This window comes from Mirounga angustirostris, unplaced genomic scaffold (genome assembly GCF_029215605.1).
Source record: "Mirounga angustirostris isolate CCGP_5_RB_7025 unplaced genomic scaffold, mMirAng1.0.hap1 SCAF_7, whole genome shotgun sequence".
NCBI lineage: Eukaryota > Metazoa > Chordata > Mammalia > Carnivora > Phocidae > Mirounga > Mirounga angustirostris.
This window is the reverse complement of record NW_026991715.1, coordinates 26,676,660-26,702,959: the sequence shown is the minus strand read 5'-3', so window position 1 is coordinate 26,702,959 and position 26,300 is coordinate 26,676,660. Positions and strand designations below refer to the sequence as shown.

Sequence of the window (26,300 nt, the reverse complement as noted above, 5' to 3'; positions counted from 1 at the left end):
ACTCACGTGCAGCCACATTCACATTTACACCACCATGGGGTAGGAAGCCAAGGAGAAAATCCCGATTCCTTTCTGGCCCTTGGCCCACATGGCGTCATCCCAGCCTTGATGCCTTTCTGACCCTTTCACAGGTGCCTTGCCATGTTGCCATGTTAGCTTCAGTCCATCATTTCATTTCACGGACTGACACATTGGCTATTTGTGTGGATGAAGCTCCCCTCCTCCTGTGTGATCTCCCCACATCTGAAGTCTGCATCAAAGCGTAGAGCTGCACTATGGCCTATGACAGAGGCTGCCACAGGGCTGCCAGCCGGGCGATCAGCTCTTGAGGCCTAGCGTATAGAAGAGGACTGCATGACCACTTTTGTGTGTGTCTTAGATTCCTGGTTCTAACCTCAGTACTACCGAATTCTGAGGGGGGAGGGGGCCCACAGGAGGCAGGAGGTGGTAAAGAGTTGAGGTGGTCTCTGGGGAGGCCCCTATGAAGTGAAGGGAGAGGCGCTGTCCTACTGACCTGGGAAGTCTTGATGTGTGGATGAGCCTCTGTTCTCAGGCCACCCCACCTTGTTCTCCTTCCTGGTCTAGAGATGGCCCTAGCAAGGCCAAGAGTGTTTGCTGAGGGTCAGGGTAAGCCTGACCCACACCTGCCCATGGTTATCTCCCTTGGAGGGATATAATTTGGACCCTTTTTTTTTTTTTAAGATTTTCTTTATTTATTTGTCAGAAAGAAAGAGAGAGCACAAGCAGGGGGAGCGGCCGGCATGAGGGAGAAGCAGACTCCCCACTGTGTGGGGAGCCCGATGCGGGACTCGATCCCAGGACCCTGGAGTCATGACCTGAGCTGAAGGCAGATGATTACTTAACTGACTGAGCCACCCAGGCGTCCCTAATTTGGACCTTTTGCCTGGTCTCCTAGGGAAAGGGAGTGCCTAGGGTCTTTCGCAGCCAGCTGGAGGTCAGGCCATGCATCTTGTGCCCAGGTGTCCAGCCCAGAGCTCCGCTGGCCAGTGTATCAGCCCCTCCATAGATGCTGAAGCGGTCATGCCCCTAAGCTCCCAGAGAACTCTGGGTTCCGGCCTGCCTGGGTCTCCAGAACAGTACCCACAAGGCCCTCCCACCTGGTTCCAGCCGCCAACAGGAACAGTACCACTGTCCAGATGAGGGTCTAATTAGAGAGAACACTAGGGCACAGAGAAAACCCAGGTGGCTCTCACTGCAGGGTCTCTTCATGGATGGCTGTTTGGGAGCCTTGGCCAAGGCTTACGGGTGGCAGGGGAATGGGGGCAGTTACTCCTTAGGAAAGAGCTGCCTTCCCACCTGTATTCTTACCAACTTCCTGTTTCCCAGAAGAGGCACTAGAACCTCTCTGTCAACCTTAGTTTCCCTAGAGTTGAGCCAGATGCTCTGAGGCCCTCTAGCATGACAAAAACCCTGAACCTAGGCTGTGTTCTGGCCTCTGGGGCTAGAGCCCACACTGCCTTTATGGACTGTGGCTGAGAGATTGAGGTACCTGTCCAATGTCACACAGCAGGTTAGTGGCAGACCAGGCCTGTGTACACCCTGATGTCCTGAACACAGTAATGGGATGACAAGGGTGTACATGCTAGCCCCTAGGCCTCTACTGTTAGGTGCCTCAGGCTCAGAGGAGGCTGGGCAGTAAAGTGGTGGGTCTTCTCACCAGTGTGTCTCTACAACCCCATCCTGCCATGCATCCCACAGGCTCTAGTGCTCATCACAGAGGAGTAACCTTGGAAACCCTGAGCACCCATGTGGGGTGCCCAAGCGACAGGAGCTCACAGCCTCTGGGGAATGCACCATGGGCTTCCCCAGGGTTGTAACCATCCTTGACCGCTCACCCCATCAGCCTTGACATCTGAGTCACGAGGCTGCCCTCCATGTTCTGAGATAATTTGGCAACTTCGCTCAGTCACATTTGCTGACCTCCAGCCCAATGTGGCCTGTCAAGTTGGAGATGCGCAGGGAGTGGCCTGAGAAGTCTAGAGTGAGGGATGTGGGTGGGCAGGGCTATGGTCCGTCTCTGCATTGGCTGCAGGCATAATCTGAAGCTTCAAAGCTAGGCAAGGTCTGTCAGAAGGTAGATGTTGCGGACAGGTCTGGCCTGAGCCATATTGTGGTTGCAGCTTGATACCTAATTGTATTCCAGAACAATAGATCTTTATCTTTCCTGGTTTGGTGAAGGAGCTCATGGTCTGAGAGGTTTGGGTGGTAGGAGGCTGTCACTTCCAATAAACTCTTCAAATCAGGGTTAGGGTTCGAATTGAGGATGAGGGGTCAGAGGTCGGTAGCTCAGTGTGGCAGCACCTCAGGACCAGAGCGGCTGGTGGATTCACCACACGGAGTGCCCCATGCTCTGGGGTGGGGGCAACAGTAGTCAGGGAGTGGGTTTTTATGCCAAGGGGGCTCTGAAGGGTGTTGTGAGAGGCTTTGTAGGTGAGGGGCTTTACTTTGAAGTCAGATAGCTACTTGCTAGTCTAGAAGAAGCTGGGAGTTTAGAGATGTCCCTGGGCCCTGTGGGGCCCCCCACCTGGTCCAAGTTCCCCACTGTGCCCAGTCCTCTGTGAGTAGGCTGCAAGCCCCCATTCCCCTGAGCCATTTACCAGGTCTGACCCTTCTTTGGTCACATCAGCCCTCAGCAAGGGGCAGGGGAGGGGGGATGATGAATGAGATTTAGAGCCCCCAGGAGCAGTAGTAGAGACCACACAGGGGAGGGCCTTGAGCCTTGAGTCTTGGCCTTTGGATCCAGGGGTGGCTGGGTGCTGAGTGAAGCTGGGGGCGGGGGGATCTGGAAAAGGATCTGATTCGAGTTCTGAAGGACTCGGGGAGAAGAGGACTAGTAACAAGCTGCACAGACACTGATGGAACCCGTCCTGTGTGTCACTTCACGCTGGAGGGGCAGCAGAGGGGCAGATGAGGTGGGGCTCCTGCTCACCCTCTTAAGCCTCTCCTCCTGAGAGACTCCTGGCTCTCCAGGTCAGGAGTCCTGGTAATGGGGCCATCAACCCCAGCCCCCTGCCCCTTCCGGTCTGTCATGGGCCCCAGGAGCTTGGACTCTATCATGACTCTCACCAGCATTTACATACACCTGCTTTATTGAAGTAGCGGGTACTGTTGTAGGAGTTACAGACAATTTCCTCAGGCACACCCCTGCCCACATTACCCGCCCACAGGCTCGTCAGCCAGCCCAGGGCCAGCAAACTCCCACCCCACCCTGGCTAAAAATTGTGCCCAAGGCTCCCCCAATCCCATTTTTTCGCAGCTCTAACCAGGCGCCAGGGAGAGGAGGGGGTCTCAGAGGCTGCTCTTGACGCTCTTACAGGATTTCCATCCTTCTATGGATATGACAACACTCTCTAAGGCTTCCTTGAACTGTGAGAAGTTACTTTCCTCAGTAGTGCAGTTCTTGGGTGATTCTGTAGGCTAAATAAGAAATGCATATTTAAACCATGTTTTTAGCAGAAAAAAATAAAAGCAAACTCTCTACTACCAGCCAACAAGGGTCCTGTAAGCCCTCCACCGCCTAGGAGATAATTTGGTCAGGCCCTCTGCACCTATCTTAGGGGCACACTGAAGGGCATCGGGTGATAGTGGAGCACAGGGTCTGAGGCCCATCTGTAGCCGTGGGGAGAGAGCCAGCCAAGTGTGGGCAGGTCCCACAGCTGCCCAGGACAGGGACACAAGGACAAGCAGGGTGGGAGCACACAGGGACCTATGTAAGCAGGGGGCACACACAGAGGAACACCTCAGTCATTTCCCAAGGACATGCCCCCCCAAAACCACTGCCCATCCACACAGTGGGCTCCCAGTGGGGCTCACCAGCCCAGAAAGAGCCCCAGGGGCAGGGCAAACTGGAGCTCCCTTGGACTGGCTGCCCGGTTGGGGTTGGCACTGAGCAGCCCTTCCCTCTCCCCAGACTGAATACACAACAGCCCTGCTCTGACCTGTCTCAGACCTGCTCCACACTGACCCCGGTGCCTGGGGACTTGGCAGAGGGCATCACAGAGACCTCTGAAACAACCCCTAAGTCCCCACCCTCCTAAGCCCCAGCCCCTGTCTGTGAGTGTACTTTTGGGTCAGAAAGTAGTATGTAAGGCCTCACATGGGGCAAGTGGGGGCTGTAAGAAGCCCTTTGCCCCACTGGGCCCCTGGCTGTGGTAGCCTAAGTTTCCTCTAAGAGCAAACAACAACTTACTTTCAGCTTTGGGCAGATTCTGGTGAGTTCTTTCATGTCCTTATAAACCTTTTTTATGTGATGGTCATGCTCGTTAGATTTTGTAAGTTCCATCAGGGTGGAGATGAAGTCCTTTGTAAACTCCCCATAGCAGGGCTCCTGAAACAGGGTGAAGAGCAGGGGGTTGGTGGTGGTATACAGCTGAGCACCAGTTGACCCCCAGCCTTGTCCATCTCTGGTCACCCTGGCTAGATGGAGCCCTGAACTCAAATTCAGGCCCTACCCTGATTGTCCTGCAGGTGTCCCACAGGTGCAAGGGGTGTCTGATCTCTCCCCAGGCCCAGGGCTAATCTGGGGTGATGATCAGAGAGCCTGGAAAAGCCTAGAACGTGGCCACTGATTCATCTGTTGGTTGAGCTGGAGGCCCCAAACTCAAACTCTGCATCCCCCGCCCCCCCGCCGCCCCAGATTCCTCACTCCAGTGTCTTTTGTTCTTATCTCTGCGCTGGATGCTGACTGGGGTGATGATCCCTTTCAAATGTGATCACAAAGGTCCACGCGGCGACGGTTCCTTACCTCACTGGTGTTCTGCGGCCTTTTGAAGGAACCCTGAAAGCAGGAGAGATTGGTCAGAAACACAAAGGGCCACTGAGAGCAAAGTGATGTTTGATGAAGACCCAGACTTACATTGTATATAATGTTGTCAGCCGAAAGTTCTTTCTGAATTTCAGCACAGACTGCTGTGTGATTGTCGTAGGCAGACACGTTGGCTGTCTTCATGGAGGCGCAACGGTTTTCTGATCCCCAGAGTGCACAAACCAGGAACACGTACAGGTACATGGTAGGACTTGAGGGTAGCTCCAGGCCGATCTGAGCCCTGGGCTTGGCAGCATTTCTGTGGAGAGGGGTAACCTATATATGCGAGTCTAAGGAAATGCTAAATCTCTTATCAGTCATCACTGGCTTACGTGGAAGACAGAGAGGACCTTATCGCCGGGCAAATGTGCTTTTCATGCATTTTTCTATGACCACAGCACACTTCTTGGAGTCTTGTCTTTGTTGAAAATCACGCTTGGTCTAAGAATTTTTATTTGTAATCAAATTTCAAGTCATGACCTTTCTGCCTGCTTGTTGGGACAGGTCTTTGGCCAGGACTGGTGCTGTCTGCAGGTGTAGGCCTGAGCAGAGAGAGCAGGTGGGGTGGAGAGAGAGCAAGGCAGGGGCACCAAGCCAGCTTCCTCAGGCCCGCCTGTCAAGGAGAAGGCTGGCTTTGCTGTCCTGTCCACCTGACACTTGCAGACACACCCACTTCCTCATAGTCCCCGGGAGGGAGACAGGGGAATAGGTTTCAGAACACAGCCTCCAACCAGGCTGGCAAAGCAAGGGAAGAACGGAGCGCTGCTATTTCTTGGCCTGAAGGCCTGGGGTTTTAGAGGAAGGCACCTGGTTAGATGCAAAACTTCATGTAAAAATAAAAGCCAGCTCAGAAAAATGCCACGCTAGAGCCACGTGCTGACAGATTCCGAATATACATTCTGACTCTCACATATTAGGATCACCCATTTGGGGGAAAGTTTGGTAAATATGCTGGGCTCTGACCCCTGTGATTTTGTTTTGTTTTTTTTTCCACCCCCCTGAACAGCTAGTCTATCTACTGGTTCACCTTAGGAGTCGCTGAGGCCCTGAGTGTGAGGATCAGGATGTGGCCACAGGGCCAGGCCTCTGAGGGGCACAGGTGTTTGCCTCACTGTAGGGCAGGCCCATTCAGCCAGTGGCCAGCCAAGTCCCGGGAACTCCCAAGCCTTCTCATGAAGTATGATGGCCTTGTCCTGGAGCAAGTTCCCACTGACCAGGTGCCTTGGACTTCCAAGTGAACCTGAAAACCTCTTTCTGCAGTGGGAGCCCTTGAGTATCCAGCGGAGCACATCTGGGTGTGCAGAGTACCATGCCTAGGCCAACTCTTACCTCCCCTCTGCTCTGCTGGAGCACCCTGCCCCTTCTGAACCTGGCAGCTCCTCTCCCCCCTCCCCCCCGACCTTGCCCTATGGGGAGGAGAGCACCATCAGCCTTTGCTCATGGCTGAAAACAAACAGGAAACTGCACAAATAAGAACAGGCTTTTAATAATTTATTATTATGGCAAAACATCTTGAATAAATACAGAGTATGATCTTAAATAAATAAATAAATAAATATTAAAATACATAAATATATAAATAAATATTACGGATCCCTGCCAATGTAAAACATTCTCCGCTCCCCATATACCAAGCTGGTATCAGGGGCAGCATGGCTCAGAGCAAGTCCGTGCCCCCCACAGCCCTGGCCCGCCTTATGGTCCCTCAAAGGTGAAGACCCTGGGTTTCAGCCATCCGTGGGGAGGAGGGCAGTGATTTGGGAGCTGCGCGCTCAGGGCTGGCTCCTGGCTGCACTGGCCTCCGTTGTTTCTGGCTACCAGCAGTCAAAGGGGATGTCAAACAGAAATTCCTTCAGGTTCTCTTTGAAACTTCTGAGGGTGATAGTCTGGGTTGCACAGGGAGTTTCCTTGAAAAAAAGAAAAAGAACAAGAAAACTTTGAGTCCAGGTGTGAGTGGGTAACGTGGGGGAAGCACTGCTGCGTTTCTGCACTGCCCTCTAGAACGCAGAGGCCGGCAGGCCCGTTTGGAGCCTGCCTGCTGACCTGGGTCAGATGACAAGCTTGCCACCGTGTGCCACCCAAAGGGTGCACAGCTCTGCCAGGGGCCTGACAACATGCCAGCCCAAAGCTGGTCTGCTGGGCCGGGCGGCTGGGCCGGCGACTCCTCGCTCTCAGGCCAGCAGCCCAGAAGGGGCAGGAGTCAAGGCCATGAGCCTCACTCCCTACAGAAAAGAAGTGTTTGGGGCCTTTGTCCAATCTGGGTGTGACCCCCCTCCTTGCTCCCATGCAATTAGGCACCTCACAAGGGGCCACGGAGGTGGCACTTAGGCCCCAGAATACACCCCGGGCCTTAGGCAGGACCTGAGTTTCCTTGGGTTTGCCTCACCTCTGACCTCATTAATGATAGTAAGGACAGAAGCGGCTCCCGCTGGGGAGCATATAGGCCCCCAGAGCTCCGTGGCTTTAACTCCTAGGGATGAAAATCGGCAGGGCGGCTTGCTTAGAGGGCCTAATGCTGACAGATCTGTTGACACAGAACCCCTTTGGGGTCCTGAACAGCTACAGCCGAAGATCCCTTCTTAGCCACCCTTCCACCCTCCTAGACCAAGACCTTCCGGCTTGGGGCCCTGACGTGGGCACTCACGGGCGTAGGAGGGCAGTGCTGCTTGTAGTGGTTGGCCATCAGGGTTAGGGGTCGCTTGAGGCTGCTGAGGCTGCCCTGCAGGCCTTCCCTGTACAACCGTAGGCGGGTCTGCAAGCATGTCGGCTCCTGTGAGAAACGTCCGTTACTTGGCGAGTAGTGGACAAGTGCCCTCTGGTGGGCACACGACACGCTCCCCGTCACTCTTTCCTGTTCTCAGCCCTGTCCCCCAAGAGGAGGACTTGGGAGGGTCACAAGATGATGCCGGGTTCAGTCATACACACTGCTCTGTTCATGCCAACACAAATCTGCCCCATTCGGCTCAGGCCACCCTCAGCTAGCACAGCCATGTTCCCTGGCATCTCGAGAGGGTCCCAGGCCCCAGGAAAGGAGGTCGCTATCCCCCCACCATTCGGGGAGAAGGTAGCAGGGTGGGGCATTCCCCCCCACCCCGACCTGCGAATTGAATAAGGCTTGTTCCTGAAGTCTCTCTGTGCCTCTCTGTAGCCAGCGTGCTCTCTTCACAGGGCTTAGTCTCATGAGTGCCCCAAGCCCACAGCCCCTGTGTCTTGAAGTAACTGCCGCTTACCCACCTGTCCCCTGGTGACCCCAGGCCCCTTGAATGCTAGGTCTGCTCGTGGCTGCTCGGCTAATGAAGGAGTTCACGTGACTGCCACAGGGGCAAGGCCAGTGGCCTCCAGAGAGCCCCTCCTGGCAGCTAGCTGATTGGAGAGAAAGTGGACCGACCACCCTGTGAGAGTTCATCTGAAATGGAGCCACCCCCCCACCCCCCCAACGTAGAGGCCTCTGGGAAGGTGTGTCAGAGTGAAGCATCTTACCTGGCGGTCAAACATTCCAGAGACGACTTTTACTACTTCATTCTGTAGAAAAGCAAAATACCGTTTGATGAAGCTGACAGGCAGGGCCAGTCCGGGCCAGCGAGGTGGCCCAGGCACAGCCTGCACTCGCTCCCTAACTCACCATCACAGCAGTCTCGTCCCTACTTTTGTTCAGAAGGCTCAGGGCCTCTTGGATGGCATCCACGTGCTGAGAGGGTCGGGTAACAGGGCTGGGGGAGCTGGTGGGTGCAGAGATGCTGCAGACCACAGTGCCCAGGAAAAGCAGGTTCTGCAGCCACATCCTCCTGAGGACTTTAGCCTTTCTCTCTGAGCACTGGGCTCACTGGCAAAAGAGCTCTTATATACACAGTTAGAGGAAATGATTAATGGTGACCACAAAACGCCAGGGGGGCGGGGGAACTACCTGACCTGTGGAATCTCCTGGCCCTTATCACACATGGGAACGGTGAGCCTTTCCTCCAGGTGGTCAGGCTCAGGGGTTTTTGTTCATGAGCCCTTCCAAGAACTGGCAGCGCATCCGCCTGCCTCCTTGAGCACTCTCCTGCCCCCCCGGTAGTCTGGCCAATGAGGCTGCCCCCTCCCTCTGAGGGGCCTCAGCACAGCTTGGACTTCCTGGCCTGGAGTGGCCAGGGCGGGGCCTGGGAGATACTGGACTGAGCTCCTACGCCCAGGCTCTCCACCCTGCCTCTGATCCCAAGAAGCCTTTGGGCTGGCTGTGCCCCTGGGGCCCATTCCAAGCCCAGCCTCCCCCTTCTCCTCCTAGATCCCTCTCCTCTGGCCACAGTGAGAGATCTGAGTGGGAGGAAGACCCTCACAGGCCTGCACCAGTGTCCACCTAGGCAGAATCCAGCCAGATGCCAGAGTCCTGCAACAGCTCCCAGCAAGGATCCAGAGTAGTTGGCAAGCTCTGCCCAGCCAGGGACCTCTGCCCCACAGCCCCTGTGAGCAGGGAGAGTGACAGGTGTGTGCACGGCACATCCAGCCGGCAAGATTGCAGAGTGTGCCTTCATGGTAAGATCCCATCTGACAGCAACAGTCCCCTTTCCACAGCTGTGTTCAACCCCCAAGCTGCAGAGGTGGGTTGGGGCTCTGAGTTCAAGTTCTGGCTCCAGTACCACCTTGCTAAGTGACTCTTCGTTCTGAACTATGCGAGCCTCATCTCCCTCTGCGGGCCAGACTGCCCATCTGAGATAGGCACTGCGCTCCTACATGTAGCCCCTGGCAGGGGGCAGGGGACAGCGGCTTCTCAAACGAGGTCTTCCAGGTTTCATTTCTTCATGGCCCCCGCCCCAGCTCACCTCCAGTTCCAGAGGCCTCTCTGTGGAACAGGAACTGCTTCTGAAAAAGCCACAGGCTCTTGAGGGGCTGACAAGTGTTTGATTTTCACAAAGGAGTTTGGAGAGGACAGCACGAGTTTGTGTTTGCTGCCCCATGCTCGGAGTTTCATGGCGCAGGGGTGTGGGGTGCCCACGTGCAGACTTCTGAGTGTCTGTGTGCCAGTGTGATTGGATGTTTTACATGAGGTGCACCTATGTGAGCCCCCATGCCTCTGCAGATGGCCCTCTGATAGAAGCTCCCCACAATGGGTGTGAGATTTTTGGCCCCCCGATGTGGTCTAGTTTGATGGGGTAGGACACAAGCGATGATACTCTGCTGGGCTCAACAGCAGGTAGGACTCATGGTCTAAGTACTGTGGCCCGAGCCTGCGGCCCTGGCAGGTTTCACTGGATGGCAGAAGGGTTGCTGCCCTTGCATAGGGAAGACAGACGTTAGTCCTTCAGACCCCACTGGGGCCCAACATATTGCCATCCCTGCCCTTCTGAGCTGGTGGAACATTCCCAGGTGGCCAGGCTGGGGTGAGAGTATGGCATGTCCAGGCCCTGGTCCTTCGTGCTTTTCCATGAGGGCTCTGCTCAGCCCCTTCCGGGGAGGTCTTAGAAGGCACAGGAGAGGTCAAGAACGCTAGATGCAGATGCCTCAGAGTGGAGGTCTGTGTCAGGCAGTGTTCTGGAACCTGGGTGGTGGAGAGTGGGGGGCCACAGGCAGTGGCGAAGCTGGTAGTCAAGGAGGCACAGAGCTGGTGTGGCCCCTCTGAGATGGAAGGTGACTTTTCTTTTGGAAATGAGTTGTCACAGCTCAGACAGCAAACTCTTCCAATCCACATCAGGCCCTGTGCTGGGGAGGAAGTGGATGGGACCCTCCCAATGGCCCTCGCACCTGGCCCTAGGGGCTCTCAGCCTGGTAGGGGAGACAGACAGCACTGGACCCTCCCATTGTGTGGATCCAGGCTGGGATGGGGGAAGTTCAGAGCTGAGGAATCCCAAGAAAACACTTCTCCCGGTTCGGGGCCTTGCGGGGGATCAAAGAGCTTCCTGGGAGATGCTGCCTCCCAGCACAGGCCGAAAGGGCTAGTAGCGTTGGGTGGGCAAGTCAGACTGTGGGAGGGAGGGAGAGGACAGCCTAGTGGAAGAGTATTTGGGGAACAAAGAGACAGCTTTAGGAGCAGGTATGGTGAAGAGGAGGCAGATTCCAGAGAGATTTGGGAGGTAGAATTATTCAGGACTTGCTGATACAATGGAGTAATTCAGTCATTCATTCATTTTTATTGAGCACCTACTAGGTTCCCAGCAGGGGAGGAGGATACAAGGATGGTGGAAAACAGGGCCCTACCTTTATGTACTCTGTAGCCCCATGGATGGAGAAGCAAGATTAATCTACTCAACACCCTCCCCAGAGCGTGCTTTTGCATATAAGTAGAAAGAGTTAGAACCACTGTCCAGGCATCTAAGCTGGGGAGCTAGGGATGAAGGAGCAGGTTTGCAGTGTCTCAGGACCCACAGGAAGTGACAGTGGTTTGGAGGCTGCCTGTGCAGGAGACAGACCTGGATGTGGATGGCCCGTGTCCATGCAATCACTAAGGCCAGAGAGGGTTAGCCAGGAAGAAGGGCTGAGGGCCCAGCACAGCAGTTTTTAAGGGCTAGGGGCATGCTAGAGATGGGAGTGACTGGCCTGTGGCCAAGGCTCTGGGAGAGCAGGACAGGAGGAGAAAGAGGAGCCCTAGGAGAAGTTCATTCTGGCAGCTTCCCTACAGGCACCCAAGTCACCATGCGAAGGACACAGTTCCCGGGTTTGGCTATGACGCTGATGGGCAGCCACACATCTTTCTTCTGGAAAGATGACATCAAGGCTGAGGCCATGACACGGGCAGGCATTCCTAGATCACACCGCATGGAAAGTGGTAGCGATAACATCAAGTGCGTGTGCTGACTCAGGGGCCCCAGAAGGGACTGGGGGAGGGTGCAGGCAGGGACCATGGTGGGCAGTATGACTCCTCTCGGTCCCGCCTTCCCACAGGGCCAGGAGAAAACCCTCTGGAAGGGGTTTCCTGTGAGTGTCCTCCCACAGGCTGTGGAGGAAATGGGGGCTTGTGACCACTCCGAGCTCCTTATCTCGAAGGAAGTTATCACGATGGGAAGGAAACGGGCCTCCTGGTGCTTTACGTCCCGTGGGACCTCTACATGGGCATCTCGGTTGATCTCACCCTTGCTGGGCCAGCCAGCCCTTGATGTGGCAGTCCAGGAGACCAGCAGTCCGCCTAGCTCACGCAGTGATGGCAGACGCAGGATTTGGACCCGTATCTGATCCTGCCCCCCCTGACTTCTGCTACTGTCTCAGAGATCAGAAAGTCAGGAAATGCTGTTCACCTAGACCAGCATAGGGATGTTCCCCCTCAGGACAGCTGTACAGGGACACTCCTCCAAGTGTTGGCAGGGAAGCTAGAATGGCCTGGAATGTCCCAGGGAAGCCCTGGGGGCCAAGGGCAGAATTTCTCCCACAGAGCCTGCCATCCAGGCACCTCTGTGTTTCAGGTTTGGGCTCCCCACCACTGACCCCTGGGTAGCCCAAGGGCATCCCTCCTTCCTAAGCCTTGGCTCCCTTATCTCTACAATGGGTTTAATTGTCGTTGCCTCACAGAAGAAACTGTTGCCTGTCCAGAGACTTGGTGGGAGAACCTCCAAGGGAGGAGGCAGTGCTTCCACCTTTCTTCTCCTCCCACCACTTTGGGAGGTTTCTGAAGCCCAGAGTGGGCCAAGGACTCAGCCTTGCTGGAATTTGCAGGGACAGCTGCCCCTTGTCCAGCCCTAGCCCCTGACAGCATCTTTCTGGACAGATACAGTGAGTTAGAAAGCCCAGCCTCCACCCAGACTCAGAGTTCAAAAGGTCCTGCATCATGCTTAAGAGACCCTGGTGCTGGGGCAGCACCCTGAGTGGCTCATTCTTCCCTGGGAAGGGATCCTGATCACTCCAGGCCACACCAGACACACGAAGCAACCTCCTTGACCTTTGTGGTCATAGCTCCAGGCAGACCCCCCTCCTGCATCGCCTCTGTCTAGGTCCCCAGAGGTATAGCTCAAAAAGACCCAACCTGTCCAAGCCAGTCCCAACTCTTATCCTGCTTTTTGGGTGTCTCCAGTCCCTGGCACTGGTGAGTTCTGACTGGTATGGAAGGATCTGAGGGTGGTTAACCATTAACCATGTGTGGACTCTGATTCCATACAGCCAAGCTTATAGGAGGGCCCACCACATGTCACCAACCTCACAGCCCCTGTACTCAGCTAATGATTGGTGGTCACGTTAGGCAGGGAGCAGGGAGGGTGATGCCCAGACTCACAGACACAGTGTTGAGGGCATCAACCACCATGTGTACAGAGAATGAACAGATAGGAGGGGGCAATCAAGAAGTAGGAGTGAAAACAGTTAAGGCCTTGAGGGGACCAGTTGCATGTGTGGGTTTGGGGCAGGAGGCAAGTGAGGAGTCTGGCGCTCAGGGTTCTGGCTTAGGCAGCTGGGTGGACAGTGAGGCCATTTGCTGCAATGGGAGAGACCCAAGGTAGCAGAGAAGTTTGGGGCGTTGTTCTAGACTGGACCGGATGTGGCAAGTTTAAGAGGCCAGGGGACCTCCAGGAAGACTCCGTCAGCTGTGGCTACATGGGCCCAGAGGTCAAGGAGAGGTCAGAACCCAAGACACTTGGAAGTCATTGGTGAAGAGGAAGTTCTCCTCCCAGAGGGCTGCACAGAGTAAGCTGGGCCTTGGGTAGTGCTCAGGGGTCCCAACTTGTAAGGCTGGGCCAAGAATGATGATACAACCTTTATTGCTTCATTCCTTGGTTCCCAGGACTTCTTGGTATTTCCTCAGGACCCAACAACTGCACACTCAGGTCAGTGACACCCCATGGGTGGGTGCCCCAGGCATGCCCTCCATGATGCCTCCCGCCCACAGTATTTTCTCCAGAGCTGGAGGTGCGTCCTCTGCCTGTGAATCTCTGAATGTCTGTCCCCTGGCCTCATCCCCAGCTAGGATGTCATCAGGTATCCAGAAGAAGCCACTTCCTTTATTTGCCTCCTTGGGGAAGAGCTACTGGGTGCTGCATTAAAAATGAAAAGGAAGAAAAATCATTAGACCAGAAGCTTTTAAACTCTCAAAGTCCTATCATGACCCTCACTGCCCTTTGTGTTTGAGGCTGGACTCCAGTCCAGTGTGCTGGATGAGAGCCATGGGATCTGTGCCCAGCTCCCACATCTGCCTCCGTCTGGAGCTGATGGGCCAGAATCAAGGTTGCAGATGGGCTTTCCGTTCTGGCGGTTCTGGAATGAGCCTCCTTCAGGACATTTCCAAAGTGCTAGAGCTCCCTCAGACTCTCGCTGAGGCTCTTTTTGGGCAGGTCCATCTCTTGCTTCTGGGTCTTTAGGTCCCAGAGGGCCCTGGCCTTGAGCCTCCAGGCCACCCTCTGCTCCCTGTTATGTACCTCTGCCTCTGGCATCTTACCCAGAGGCCCCCAGCCCCTCACAGGAGTGAACAACCCCACTCTCAGGCCAAGGGCCCAGGAGGAGTAGTGATAAAGGTGACAATGAATGGGCCAGTTGTAGAGGGGGCTGGCCCACGAAGTGTCTCCAGGATGGCTGAAGGGGCTCCTTGGGAATTTCTCCTCCCAGCCTTGGGGCCACAGACTCAAAACTCTCTCTCCCCCAACATCTCTTTATTTCTCACTCCCTCAGGCCACTCCCTAGTATGGGTTGTGCTGAGTTCCCTGTGTAGCCTGCTGGGGTGCAGCAACTCCCTTTACAATGAATGCAGAGTTGGAGGCTTGCCTCCAAGCTTGGCCCTTGAGTCTGGCCGTCAGCCGGGGGAGAGCAGAGTCATATTTATTGGGTACCCACGGGTACAGGTGAGTTTTTCCCTGGTGTTTCATGCCCGTCCCTGATTCATGGCTCACAGCCCCTCTGAGGGGGAGCAGTGGCTGTCTGGTTTATTATTATTATTACTATTACTATTACTATATTTAGGAGGGCCCCTGTAGTCCCACAAGGATCAGGACAGACAATGGAAGGAGGAGGGGAGGGAGCACCCCCGCCATCCCACTCCCCACTCCCGTGCGCTTACAGCTCTGCTATGACTGTGTCCTCTCACACCAGCTAGGCCGGCCATTTTCCTTCCCCTCCCGTTCCAGAGGCCGCCCTCCCCACGCCTCCCTGACATGGCCACTGCAGAGGGGCACATCCTCATCCACACAGCCTGCTGTCTTTGGCTGCCCCTGGGTGGTCTCTGCACAGCCCGTGTGCCCTCTGGGGCAGGGCTTGGTCCGGACACTTGCATGGTGCCCGCTGAAGGAAGTCCCGGGGACAGCTGGGATTGGGAGCAGCTGTCTGAGGAAGTGAGCCAGTGGTGTCTCTCTCAGAAGCTCCATGAGGCATGGGGATGGGGGACACACGGACAGGAGCATGGAGGGCCAAGCTCTGGATCTAAGCCCCAGGGTGTGTGTACATGGGCGGCGCTGGGGAGGGGGAGGGGCGGTGGGCATGTGGAGGGTTTGGGTGATCCATGTTTGGGGGCTCGGTGAGGGAAAGATGGAGCTGAGGCTCTGTGGCTGTACCGCTTGCCACTGGAGCTGGAACCATGAGGCTCTAGAGCTGGGAGGTCCCTCTAGAGGACTGGGTCCAGCCAGGGGACTAGACCTGAAAGCCTCCCGTGCCTCAGTGGACATTGGCCAGAGCACTGCGGCTTAAGGATTCACAGGCTCTGCAGTCAGACTCCCTTAATTTCTCTGTGCCTCCGTTTCTTCATGTGTAAAATGGGGTTAAGTGTAGACTTGATGGGGTCGTTGAGGGGATTCCCTGAGCCCCTCCTCAGTCCAGGAGGGCAGCAGCAACTTTGCCTGCTCCATCTCCCCCTCCATAAACCTGACGGGAGATTTTCAAGGGAAGAATTGAGGCCCTGGCCCCCAGAAGGAATTCACTCAGTCCTCCACTCTGGCCCACACAGCCTCTGCCTCTCCCTCCTGCCCACCTTGGGCCCAAGGATCCTGCTCTGCTTGGCTGCTCCCCTTTCATTCAGCATCTCTCTCCCTCCGTTCTGGCTCCTTCCTGTGGACATTAAACGTGGCGTCCAGTGTGGCACCAACCCCTCCCTCTCCATCCGTACACACACCACTTCTCAGGCCATGGTTGTTCGGTCTTGCTGTCTCCACAGTGTCCAGGCCAGGCGGGCTGTCCTAGGATCAGAGAGGAATGAATGGAGGATGGGACCAGGCTGAGACCCAGAGGTGCCCGAGGCCCAGGGTGACTGGGCTCCGGGGTCAAAGGCAGTGACCAAGGGAGATCTGGAGGACCTGGTTCCCCCGAGCCACTTGACACACACACTCTGGCCCTATAAGTGGCCTGGATGCTCCCTGTGCTCCCAGCTTACCCTGTAGTCTTAGATCTTCAGTCCCTTGCTCGCCAGTGTCATCTGCCTGCCATCCTTTTTCCTACATCTCTCTGCAAGATGAACCCCTAGTCCTTTCTCAATCTCCCTGTGCATCACCGTCTGTGGGAAGCCCCTTTAACAAGACCTGTACCTGTTCACCCATCACTGTGTCTGTAATAACCCCCACGGCACTGTGCTGGGTACATGGCCAAGCGTGGCTCAGCATCTCCCCAAGCCCTGGCCCCAGCCTAGGAAGCCGTGGAAAGTCCTCCAGGTATTTACTGAACTGAGTCAAATGCAGTTTCCAGGACAGTGCGGGAAGAGCAAAGCCCCTCCTGAAGCAGGAGGGTTCTCTCTATGGAGTGAGGTGCCAATGTCTGTCTGAGGGGTCCTCTCCTTCCAGGCTTGCCTTCCTAGCAATTTCTCTCTGCTTGATTTTTCTGTATTTCCAAGTTTTTTAGTAAAGAGCATAGATGCTCTCTTATATTGCCCTTCTGATGAAAAGCTACAATATTTCTTAAAATAAAAAATAAAATTCCTGGTTGAGGTCATCTACTTTCCGGCTGAAAAGGCACCTTGGATTTGTGAAGGTGGGAACTTTGACTTTCAGAGGGTCTTCGTGGGACTTACTGCCCACGTGGGGCTTTGCTGCCCACTGGTGGCGAATGGACTTACAGACCTGGCACTAAGGAGCTCTGGGCAGGCTCAGAGAGAAGATGTGAAACTAACAGACCTGCAGGGGAAATGTGAGTACCCCGGGCCTCCCATTAGGCCAAGGAGTCACCACCTCTCCCAGCAGGTGCCTGAGCATGGTATAGAAGGGCCCCAACCTGACTGGGAACTGACCACCACTTGGTTCCAGGCCCCAGCCCAGGGCTGTGCTGGCCCCAGGCAAGATCTGAGGTTTGGGATCAAGGGTGAGCCTCAGTGGGTCAGGCCCATGTTCATCCCAATCCAACCTGGAGCAGGCTGGACTGTTCTGTAAGAAGGGGAGACCCCAGAGTATCTGAAAAGGCTCACCTCCTCTTGCGCATGTCACCGCCACTTGTCTCCCCGCTGCTTTCTGGGCCTGTCTTTGCGGAGCTCCCCTCCCCCTCTAATACCCCCCTCCCCCCAGATCTACCTGCACCAGGTCTGTGTCTGACTGACACTCGCTCCCACCTCAGTCATTAGGTACTCAAAGAGGGCCTGGGCCTGAGGAGGGAAAGGGAAGAGGCTGAAGGAGGGTTGTGGGCTCTCCACCAGCATTCGCTCCTATCACGGTTTTCCTTCTGTTCTGTGAATGCTTTCGGCCCATTTCAGTCTCTGGATCTTTGCACTGTTCTCTCTGTCCAGAGCTCTTTCCTCGTGTTGTCACACCGCGGGCACTTTCTCCTCATTCAGGTTGCAACCTATGTGTGACTTGCTCAGAAAGGCCTTCCCAGACCACTCAATGAAAGGCAACCTCCCCAGCCCCGCTCCATCGGGCTAGTTCACTGCCATAACCCCAAGCATCCAGGACAAGCCCTGATACATGGGTGCCCAGCCAGAGTTTGCTGAATGGATGAATCCCGAGGCACCGAAGGAGTGTTGTGCCATCCAGCCTGGAGTGAGAACAGTGTGCAGCTTCCAGAAGGGGCCCTGAATGGGGACAGCCAGGTAAGAACAAAATGGCAGACTGCCAGGTGAGAGGAGCTCCAGCAGCTGGTAAAAGTTAACAGATTCCCCGTGGAAGGAGTCCACGTTGTAGCATTTCCCGATGTCCATAGTGTAAATACTGTCACTGGGCCCAATCTCAAGCTACAGCTGGTTTGATAACTGGTTGGCAACTTGTTAAAAGGTTGAACAATTGGCTCTGTGAGCCAGTATGAGCTGGTTCCATCCACCATCGGCTCTGGCCTGCTGAGGACGAGGCGTGGGAGAAGCATGGCAGGACAGGCCACGGTCCATCTCCTCTCCACCAGGACAGAGGGTAGCAGGGCTGGCAGAGGCGGAGGGTTGCGAACCCACTCTCCAGGGAGCGAAGAGGAGGTGACAAGCAGGCACTCATCCCGGGCACATGGGAGTGGGGCACAAATGCTTGTCTCAGCCAGGATGAAATTAGGACCAGCCGCCAGGTGCGGGTGGGAGAGCGAGGGGGGCAGGGGAGCCGGAGAAGCGGGAAAGCCGGCTGGGGACCCGGACTCTCTGGGCACACTCTCATCCAGTGGCCCGGCTCCCCCTAGTGGCTCCACCAGAAACTGCAGCAGCTTCTCCAGCTCCTCCCACCGCCCAGGGCAACACAGAGTCTTCGCTGAGCACCCATGGTGCTGTCCATGGGCCAGGCTGGAGAGAGGGGAGAAGAAAATTACTTTTGTGGGAACACAAAATTTTATTAGGAGGAGGAATGTGGAGGAACATATTTCTGAGGTAGTAGCAGATCCCTCTTTGACCTCCTGCTGTCCCATTCAAGCAGCTGGACTGTTCCTTACCCAGCATGGAAGGGGAGGGGTGGATCAAGGCGGGAAACAGAAAAGAAGAGGGCCTGGCCCCCAGCATCTGGTGTTGGCATCCAAAGACTTTATGGGACTTGTGAGGAGTCAGAGGGGATGACATTGGTCCTTAGCGTGGTGACAGAGGAAGCCTCGCTCTCCCCTTTCTGCCCCACAAGACCAGACTGGAAGAGATGTAGGATGCCGGGGAGCCAGAGAGGGAGGCACTCAGGGCCAAAGGGTCCCTGGGACATCAAGGGTCAGGTGCACAATGAAACCATACTCAGTGATCTCCCAGGCTCCACCATCCCCATCTGTCTGCACTGCCCTGGGCTACATGGCTGTCCTTCCAGTGGGTCCCTGTCTCCCTACCTATTTCAGACAAGAGCTCTGTCCTGGAATAGTGTGGACAGCAGAAGTAGGCAGCATTTGAGTTGGTCTCTGAAGTAGGAACTCACCATGTGGAGTCAGGATCAGGGCGTTTGAGGCTGAGGTGTCGGTGTGGGTAAAAGCTTAGAGGTATCAAGAATGGTGTGTGGTTCATCCCGGAAGCCACAGTGCTTCTGTTGGCTGGCACATCAAGGGCGTTGGTAGTTGTAGGCATAAGGAAATCGAAACAACAGGTGGAGGAAGGCCTCTTTTGCTACCTTAAGGCTAAGGACAAGGTCCAGAAATCTCTGAGGACTGGGAAATTAAGTATCAGACCAACCTGGTCAGATTTGCATTTTCTAAAACTCAATCTGGCTCCCCAGTAGACCACAGATTGCCAGGGTGTGTGTTCCAGGGCCCGTCCGGTGGCAGGGAGACTTGCTGGGGGTGGGGGGTGGAGGGCTGCTCAGTCATCAGGCAAGAGGTTTACTAAGACTTGAGTCAAATTGAGACACTGGCAACAAAGCAGTTGTTCAGAGAGTGTGGTTTATTTTCCCAGATGTGTAGAAATCAGTTTAAAACCTGAGGTACAAATGAACAAGCCCCAAGTCCCCCTCTTGAGTCTTGTTTAGAAGGAGCAGGACATAGGCTCCTTTTCTAAAATAAATACACTTCATATTGCATAAGGTAATAAATAAAAACATACATCAATAAATAATTTCAATAGGATTAAAATGAGAACATTATCACAAAAGGCCAAAAGGGGGCAGCACATTTCAGAAATTAGATCATGAACAATCCATCTAACTCCACCAGAGAAAATGAAATCCCTCCAGTCCTGGATTGTGTGAGAGACATCCCAGAGTATTCAGGTGTCCTGCCGTGTCTGATATCCAAGGCCCCATGGTGAGAAGGCCCAGAGACAGAGGGACATCCGACTGAGAATTCTAGGACTCAGTGCTTGTTCTTGAAAGAAACTTATCAAGGGCTTCCAGATATTTTTTCAGCTTCTTTTGGAAATCATCCCAGTTATTCTCAATATAGATTGGTTCTCCCTGTGAAGAAACCAGGAAGGTGGCATTAGGTTGAAGGTAGATGACAGGCTAGCGGTCAAGTCATGGCTGAGTCCCACCTGCAGGGGCATGTTGGGGGTCAGCTTACCCTGGATGTGGGATTGGGCAGGAGTGGCAGGAATTCCTGTGGGAAGAGACCAAAGCAGACAGTCAGAGACTTGCCTGGAAAAGGAGCAGGCCCTGCCTCCCCTTCCCAGAGGCTGGTCAGGGCCAAAGCAGGGATCCCCAAAACCCTCAACAGCTTTACCCACCTTAAGATTTTTCCAGATTAGTGACTCATTGTTGTAGAAATTTTTGGTAGCATTCAAGAATGCATCCAGGTTTGGCCTCAGAAGAGTAGTATTCTAAGGGGACCGAGAATACATGTAAGAGGAGAAGGTTGGGGTTCAGCCTTCCTATGGCTGAGGTCATCCCCAGTTTTCCAAGTCTGCTTTCAGGGACATCCTTGGACAATCCCCTCCTAGTCCCCTTCTTGCCCCAGGTGGGTCCCTGAGATGCCCCTAAGGGTACAGGCCTCGAGGTGAGTGTATACCCCAAGCAAGGCCTACTTCCCTCAGCCCCAAGCCCCTGGCTCCAGAGAAGCTGCACACAGGGTCTGGGTGGATCTTTCCGCACTTGGGGGGAAAGTATTGCCCAAAAGAAGATCTACAAAAGGTGGAGGGCTGGCCAAGGGGAGTATTTGCAGCGAAGAGGCCAGATAACAGGATTAATGCCTTGACTGAATGAAGGGCTCCTAGAAATCAGGAAGAAAATTGCAGAGACCCCAACCCCAGCGGGACATGGGTGCAGCCTGTGAACTATGCATGCTTAAAAGAGGGGGATATACATGGCTAATAAACTCAGGAGAGATTCAACCTCCTGCTGGACCCAAGGATTGCCATGCAAACAAAAGTGAGATAACCATGGAAGCCAACTGCAACTAGGAAAAATAAGTGTAAACGATAATGCCCAGGGCCAGTCAGCATGAGAAACAGGATTCAGTGTCTCAAGGAAAAGGAAGGAAGCAGGCAAGTTCATGGGGGAAATTTTAGGCTGCCCCACTGAAAAATGAAGAGCTTAAGGCCTTTGGAATTGTTCACCTATAGCTGCCTTTTCATTTGTAATTTAAAAAAAAAGCATTTTCCTATTATAGACCCGGCTGGGGAAATGTATTGAACACTTGTTAGCACCTAACACTCGTCTGGTGACTCTATGCATTGGTTCCACATAATTCTCACAGTGACCCCACTGAGATACACACTGTTAACCCTGTTGGCAGAGGAAACACTGTGGCTAGGCAAGGTGGGGTGACAGGCAGAAAGTAGATTGGGATCCAGGTGTGCCCAAGTGTGGGCTGAGTGCTTACCAGCAGGGTGTTTGTCTCATTTGGGTCCAAGGTTTCCTGTGGGGGCCGAAGGAGAGAGAGCCGTGAGTCCTGTTGGCCTGAGACACCTGCAAGCCCCTCTCCGCCCTCTGCCCACCTTTTCCCAGTTACTCACTTCTGAAGGCGAGGGTGAAGTGTTTAAGATGTCCATAATTTCACCGATCATCTTGAAGTATTGCTTAGGCTGGTATGTTGACAAGGACCGCCCCTGTGCCTGTGGGGCTTGGAATCCAAGCAGGAACAGGAGAAGATGCAGGATGGGGAGGCTGTTCATGTTTGGGCTACAGGGTGTATTCTGCCTTGTCCTGGTCCCTTGTGGCATTCTGAAGCATGCGACACGGTCTCCTGTCTTTTATACACCGAGGCCTTGTGCCTACACCCTGACGAGCGGGGCGGACGTCAGAAGAATCTTTATCTGACATGGAACCTCCATAGCAAACCACAGACTTATTCATCACCTTCTAGTACTGGAGATCAGTGGAACTTGGAAAAAAAGAATTACTCAGAGGTTATCTCCTCCTCTTGCCAGAGAGAAGAGCTGGGCTGGCCACTGGGCAGAGTGGGAACAGGTGAGAGGATCCCTCTGACAGGTGAGGGGCTGCCTGATTCTGAGCTTCCTCAAGCTTCCTGCCCCGTGGCACCTGGTCCTGCCATCCCCTGGACAGCTCTGATCCTCTGCTGCCCACCCCGCCTGGCACTGCCTGGTCCTGTATGGGTGTCCAAGGGATAGGCCCACTGGAACAGACAAGAGTTTGTCTGGAAGCCGGCCACACAGCTAACTGTTCATGTGTGGGTTCAGCACATCTCTTGACCACCCCCCACCCCAGTGCTGAGTTTCTGGTGTTAAAGCCCCCAGTGGTTTGCCCCATGGTCTTTGCACTGCTTCTCCTCAGCACTTTCTGTTCCTTGGGGCCGGGGGCTGCGGGGGGCGGGGGCGGGTGGCCAGATGGAGCCCAGGCACCAGATGCCCATTCTTTTTCCATTGGTCTGACAGCCTGACTCTGCCCTGTGTTATGGGATCTTAACCTCTAGCGGAGGCCTGGCTGCAAGCCCTGGGTAGTCCCTTTGGTAGCGCGGAGGAGCTGGGTTCAGGGACCTGAGGATAGGGGCCTTTGAGGAAATTGTCCCTGGGAAACAGGAGGGAGGGCTGGCCTGGGAAGCTTTAGGAGGTGGAACTGGAAGCCATGAGGGATGAGGCAGGGAAGAGGGGAGGGCAACTTTGGGCTTCAAGCTGGGTCTCTAGTGATGGGGGCTGGCAGACAGCGGAGAGAGCTGTGTTGCAGGGGTCTGGATCCCAGGCAGGCCCAGGCCCAGTAGGAAGGCTTTGCGGAGTGGGGAAGCGGGCAGGGATAGACCGTGGAGGAGGCCCTAGAGAACCAGAGTAGCAGCTGGAGAAGAAGTAGGGAAACCAGGAGGGTGGGGGGCCCAGAGGCAGCCCCTGAAGGGAGAGGGGGACCACTGCCCCAGGAGGCATGTCAGGCCCCACCACAGGCCCAGGACAGGGGCTTTTGGCAAAGGGGTGCACGTGGCAGAGCGTGGGGAAGACTTCTTTGAGATAACTAGGACTGGGGCGGCGGAACAGGAGAGGCGGGATGGAAGAGCCAGATGTGATACAGTCATGGTGGGGAGATGAAGGATAGGAGGTTATGCTGAGGCAGGGGAACAGGGGGGCGGGTTTTAGGCCTCCAAGCAGGGAACAGATCTGGTAAAGACAAGGACCAGGATGTGGCCTCAGAGGAGGCAGGGTGAGGAAGCTGTGGCTCAAGGCAGGGCTGAGAGAATAATGCCCGTAGCTGGTATGCAGGGCTCCCCGCTCAGCCACAGGCCAGGAGGGTCCCGGACCTGGACCCCGAGCATCCTCGCAGAGCATGGGGAGGCTCTCGGAGGCACAGTGAAATGAGGCAACACACAGGGAACCTTACGGCCCGGTACTCACTAGGCATCATTCATCCAACAAACTTTTATTAGCAGCTGCTGTGTGTAGGCCCTGGGAATAGAACAGAGTTGGTCCCTCTCCTTCGGAAACTCACAGTCTTGTGGGGAGAGGCTGACAGCCAGCCTTGCTCCTCTCATCTTGGACCTCAGAACTGTTGCTTCAGTGGGGAGCTTGTGGGAAGTGCAGACGCTCTGGCCTCACGCCAGACTTTCTGAATCAAAAATTGCATTTTCACAAGACCCTCGGGTGGATTCCCATGACATTGCAGAAGTTCTGACTTAAAATACTCAACTTGGGCTCCTGGGTGGCTCAGTCATTAAGTGTCTGCCTTCGGCTCAGGTCATGATCCCAGGGTCCTGGGATCGAGTCCTGCATCGGGCTCCTTGCTTCTCCCTCTCCCACTCCCCCTGCTTGTGTGCCCTCTCTCTCTCTTTCTAACAAATAAATAAATAAAATACTCAAGTCATAACATAAGAGCTTAATAAATGTGAGATATTATCATCTGCTCTCCCAACATAATTTGTTTAGGCCTCATACAACATTTGCTCCTTGTATTACTATAATTTGTTCCTGTCTGCCCTATTAGACTTTGAGTTTAAAAGCAGAAAAAAAAATAGAAAGTACTCAGCTTGGGTAGGGCTGGGGGTCCTTGCCCCGGAGACACAGGGGGTTCACTATTCAACCATGGGTTGGTGTTATTTTCTATATAAAAGTTTTAGGGAACCAGAGCACAAAAACATGTGATTTCTTACAGAGAAAAACCTCTATTTTTTTTAAATTCAACTTTAAATTGGGAAATTTAAAAGGGAATTTTAAAGTTCAGTCGATTTTGAAGCTAGGGAGGCTGAACATTCCTGCAAATGCTCCTTTTAAAGCCCTCACTTTGTAGTGCATTATAGTAAAGAAAACCGGAGTATTGCTGCTGGAAATTTTGGCATTTATAGTATTTGTCTCTTGTTTTAGAAATACATACAAAGGCTATCAGGAGAAGGAGGTTTTAGGCCTCATGGTAGGAGCATTGGAAGCATTGTGGGGTGTTTAGCCAGGGAGGCGTGTGGCCCTGGAAAGTGTGGGTTCCAGGAAGCCCAGTCTAGCCACTATGGGGAGAATGGCCAGGAAGAGTCAGGACAGCAGGGTGGCCAGCGAGGGGGTGGGGGAGTTCTCTGGACCATCAATGGTGGGGAGGCTACACTGGGTGGATTCTGGTGCAGAGGCAGAGAACTGCATGGTGGTAAAGACTCGAACAGCTAACGTCCACTGAGCAGCACTTAGCAAATGCTGGGCACTCAGTGCTTTTCCCTGGTTGACTCATATAATCCTTACAGTGAGCCTATGGGGCAGGTATTATTATTACCACCATTTCGCAGCTAAAGAAACTGAGGCTCAGGGTAGCTGAGTTCCCCAAAGCTAGGAAGTGACGTCACCAGGATTGAATGCAAGCAGGTCTGATTCCAGACGCTGAGCACCAGAAAGTAATAGATTAAGGGGTGATGCAGGCTGGCAGGAGGGGGCCAGTACGGTGAGGATAAGATGGAGCCACTGGAATTTTTTACCAGAGGACACTGGTGCCTCTGGGGGAGCCATTTTAGTGTGTAGTGAGGGTAGAAGCTGGTGGCGATGGGCTGAGGAATGAGTGAAGGTGGGACAGAGGGTAGTAGATGCTTTGAAGTTTTATTCTGAAGGAAGGGGAGAGATGGGGGCAGCTAGAGGAGTCAAGGAGTCAGAGAAGGATCTTTCCAGACAGGGAAGCTTGGAGATCTCTCCGCTGGAGGTAATGGGCTGGACAGCTGGGTGGCGGGCCAGCGCAGTGGGTGCCCGAGGGGCATGCACACCAGGAAGGCTCCCAGCATTGGGCGTCACATGCTCACCTGAGCAGAGGGCTCAGGGAAAAGCCATCTGGGTGGGCCCCGTCCATCCAGCAGGGAGGGTATAATGGATTGTGTCTGCTGGTTTGGTGGCAGGAGAAGAAAGTGGTTTCTGTGTCCCCTGTGAAATAGGAGGCGAAGTCAGCTCCTAAAGGCTTAGGGAGGTGGGGTCAGAGGCACGGAGCGTGCCCTGGTCGGGAGTCTGTGAGCTGACTGCCTGGGGATGACCTGAAGGGGCTGGTAGCCTGGGCTTAAAGGACAGGTTGGGAGAATCCAAAGCCTTTCTGGTCCAAAGCGGAGGGCCCCTGAGGCAGGGGGATGAGGCCATGGTGGGCAGAGGAAGGAGCAGGACAGCCAGGCAGGAGATAGTGGGCCCAGTCCCCCTGGAGACACCCTTTGAGTGCAAGCCAGGGCTTATTCCTGTGCAGAGAACACAGTTACATTCCACAAAGCAAACGTGCTTCAGAGGGTCTGCTCAGCTGCTGCTGGAGGGGACAACCGGATATCCTCCCCAGGGCTTCTGTGACCTCTCAGGGCAACCAGGAGTCTGGGCCTCCTCTGGGAGTCTCCTTTGAGGTTTGCCTTGGTGATAAAGGAGCTGCTTCAGGTCAAATCACAGGAACCCCCTCCTTCTCTGCAGGCCATAGTCATGCCCAACCCCTTGGGAGAAGCCTGGCCTCCTGTACAAAAGTGATTCTACCGCTGGTGTTTACATCAGCCCAGCCTAGGGAAAGCCTCCTCTGCAAACTGGGCTGATTGCAATCAGGAAGGGAAATGAGCCCGGGTAGGACAAGGGAGGCCCCACTAGGGCTGGGGTGGGAGAGCCAGCCCAGGACTGCTGACGGGAGTGTGCAGAAAAGGGACCCTATGGCTTTAAGGGTGGGTCTCTGGGCCCCATCTGATGGGTCCCTGTAGGCCTGTGGTCCCAATTCACTCAGAATGGGGCACAGTGTTCAAGGTTGTTGTCCTTGGGACCTATCCGTATCTGCTCCTTCCTATCACTCACCCACTCACCCTCACAGGCCTGGTGGAATTTTCTGGGGTGCCCACCGCCAACAGGGACCCAGACCTCAGTCATCATGGCAAACTCCCCTGACACCCTCTCTGTGGCATCCTGTGTCAGATTCTGTCTGCCCGTGAACTCAGTCACGCTTCCGCTGGTAGCCCCGACCAC

At 54.6% G+C, this 26,300-nt stretch overlaps 2 protein-coding genes across 2 annotated transcripts; both read right to left on the bottom strand.

Annotated features, from left to right (window-relative positions):
- Positions 1-6,299: 6,299 nt before the first annotated feature.
- On the bottom strand, positions 6,300-8,662 carry CSF2 (colony stimulating factor 2). Its single transcript, XM_045886443.3, has 4 exons — positions 8,448-8,662; positions 8,306-8,347; positions 7,470-7,595; positions 6,300-6,732 (listed from the first exon to the last, which is right to left on the bottom strand). Exons 1-4 carry the CDS (start codon positions 8,604-8,606, stop codon positions 6,640-6,642), a joined length of 420 nt encoding a protein of 139 aa, XP_045742399.1. The 5' UTR covers positions 8,607-8,662; the 3' UTR covers positions 6,300-6,639.
- Positions 8,663-19,836: 11,174 nt separating this feature from the next.
- LOC123854141 (interleukin-3-like) lies at positions 19,837-22,085 on the bottom strand. Its single transcript, XM_045889179.2, has 5 exons — positions 21,441-22,085; positions 21,308-21,343; positions 20,214-20,306; positions 20,051-20,086; positions 19,837-19,944 (listed from the first exon to the last, which is right to left on the bottom strand). Exons 1-5 carry the CDS (start codon positions 21,645-21,647, stop codon positions 19,837-19,839), a joined length of 480 nt encoding a protein of 159 aa, XP_045745135.2. The 5' UTR covers positions 21,648-22,085.
- Between the last annotated feature and the right edge of the window lie 4,215 nt (positions 22,086-26,300).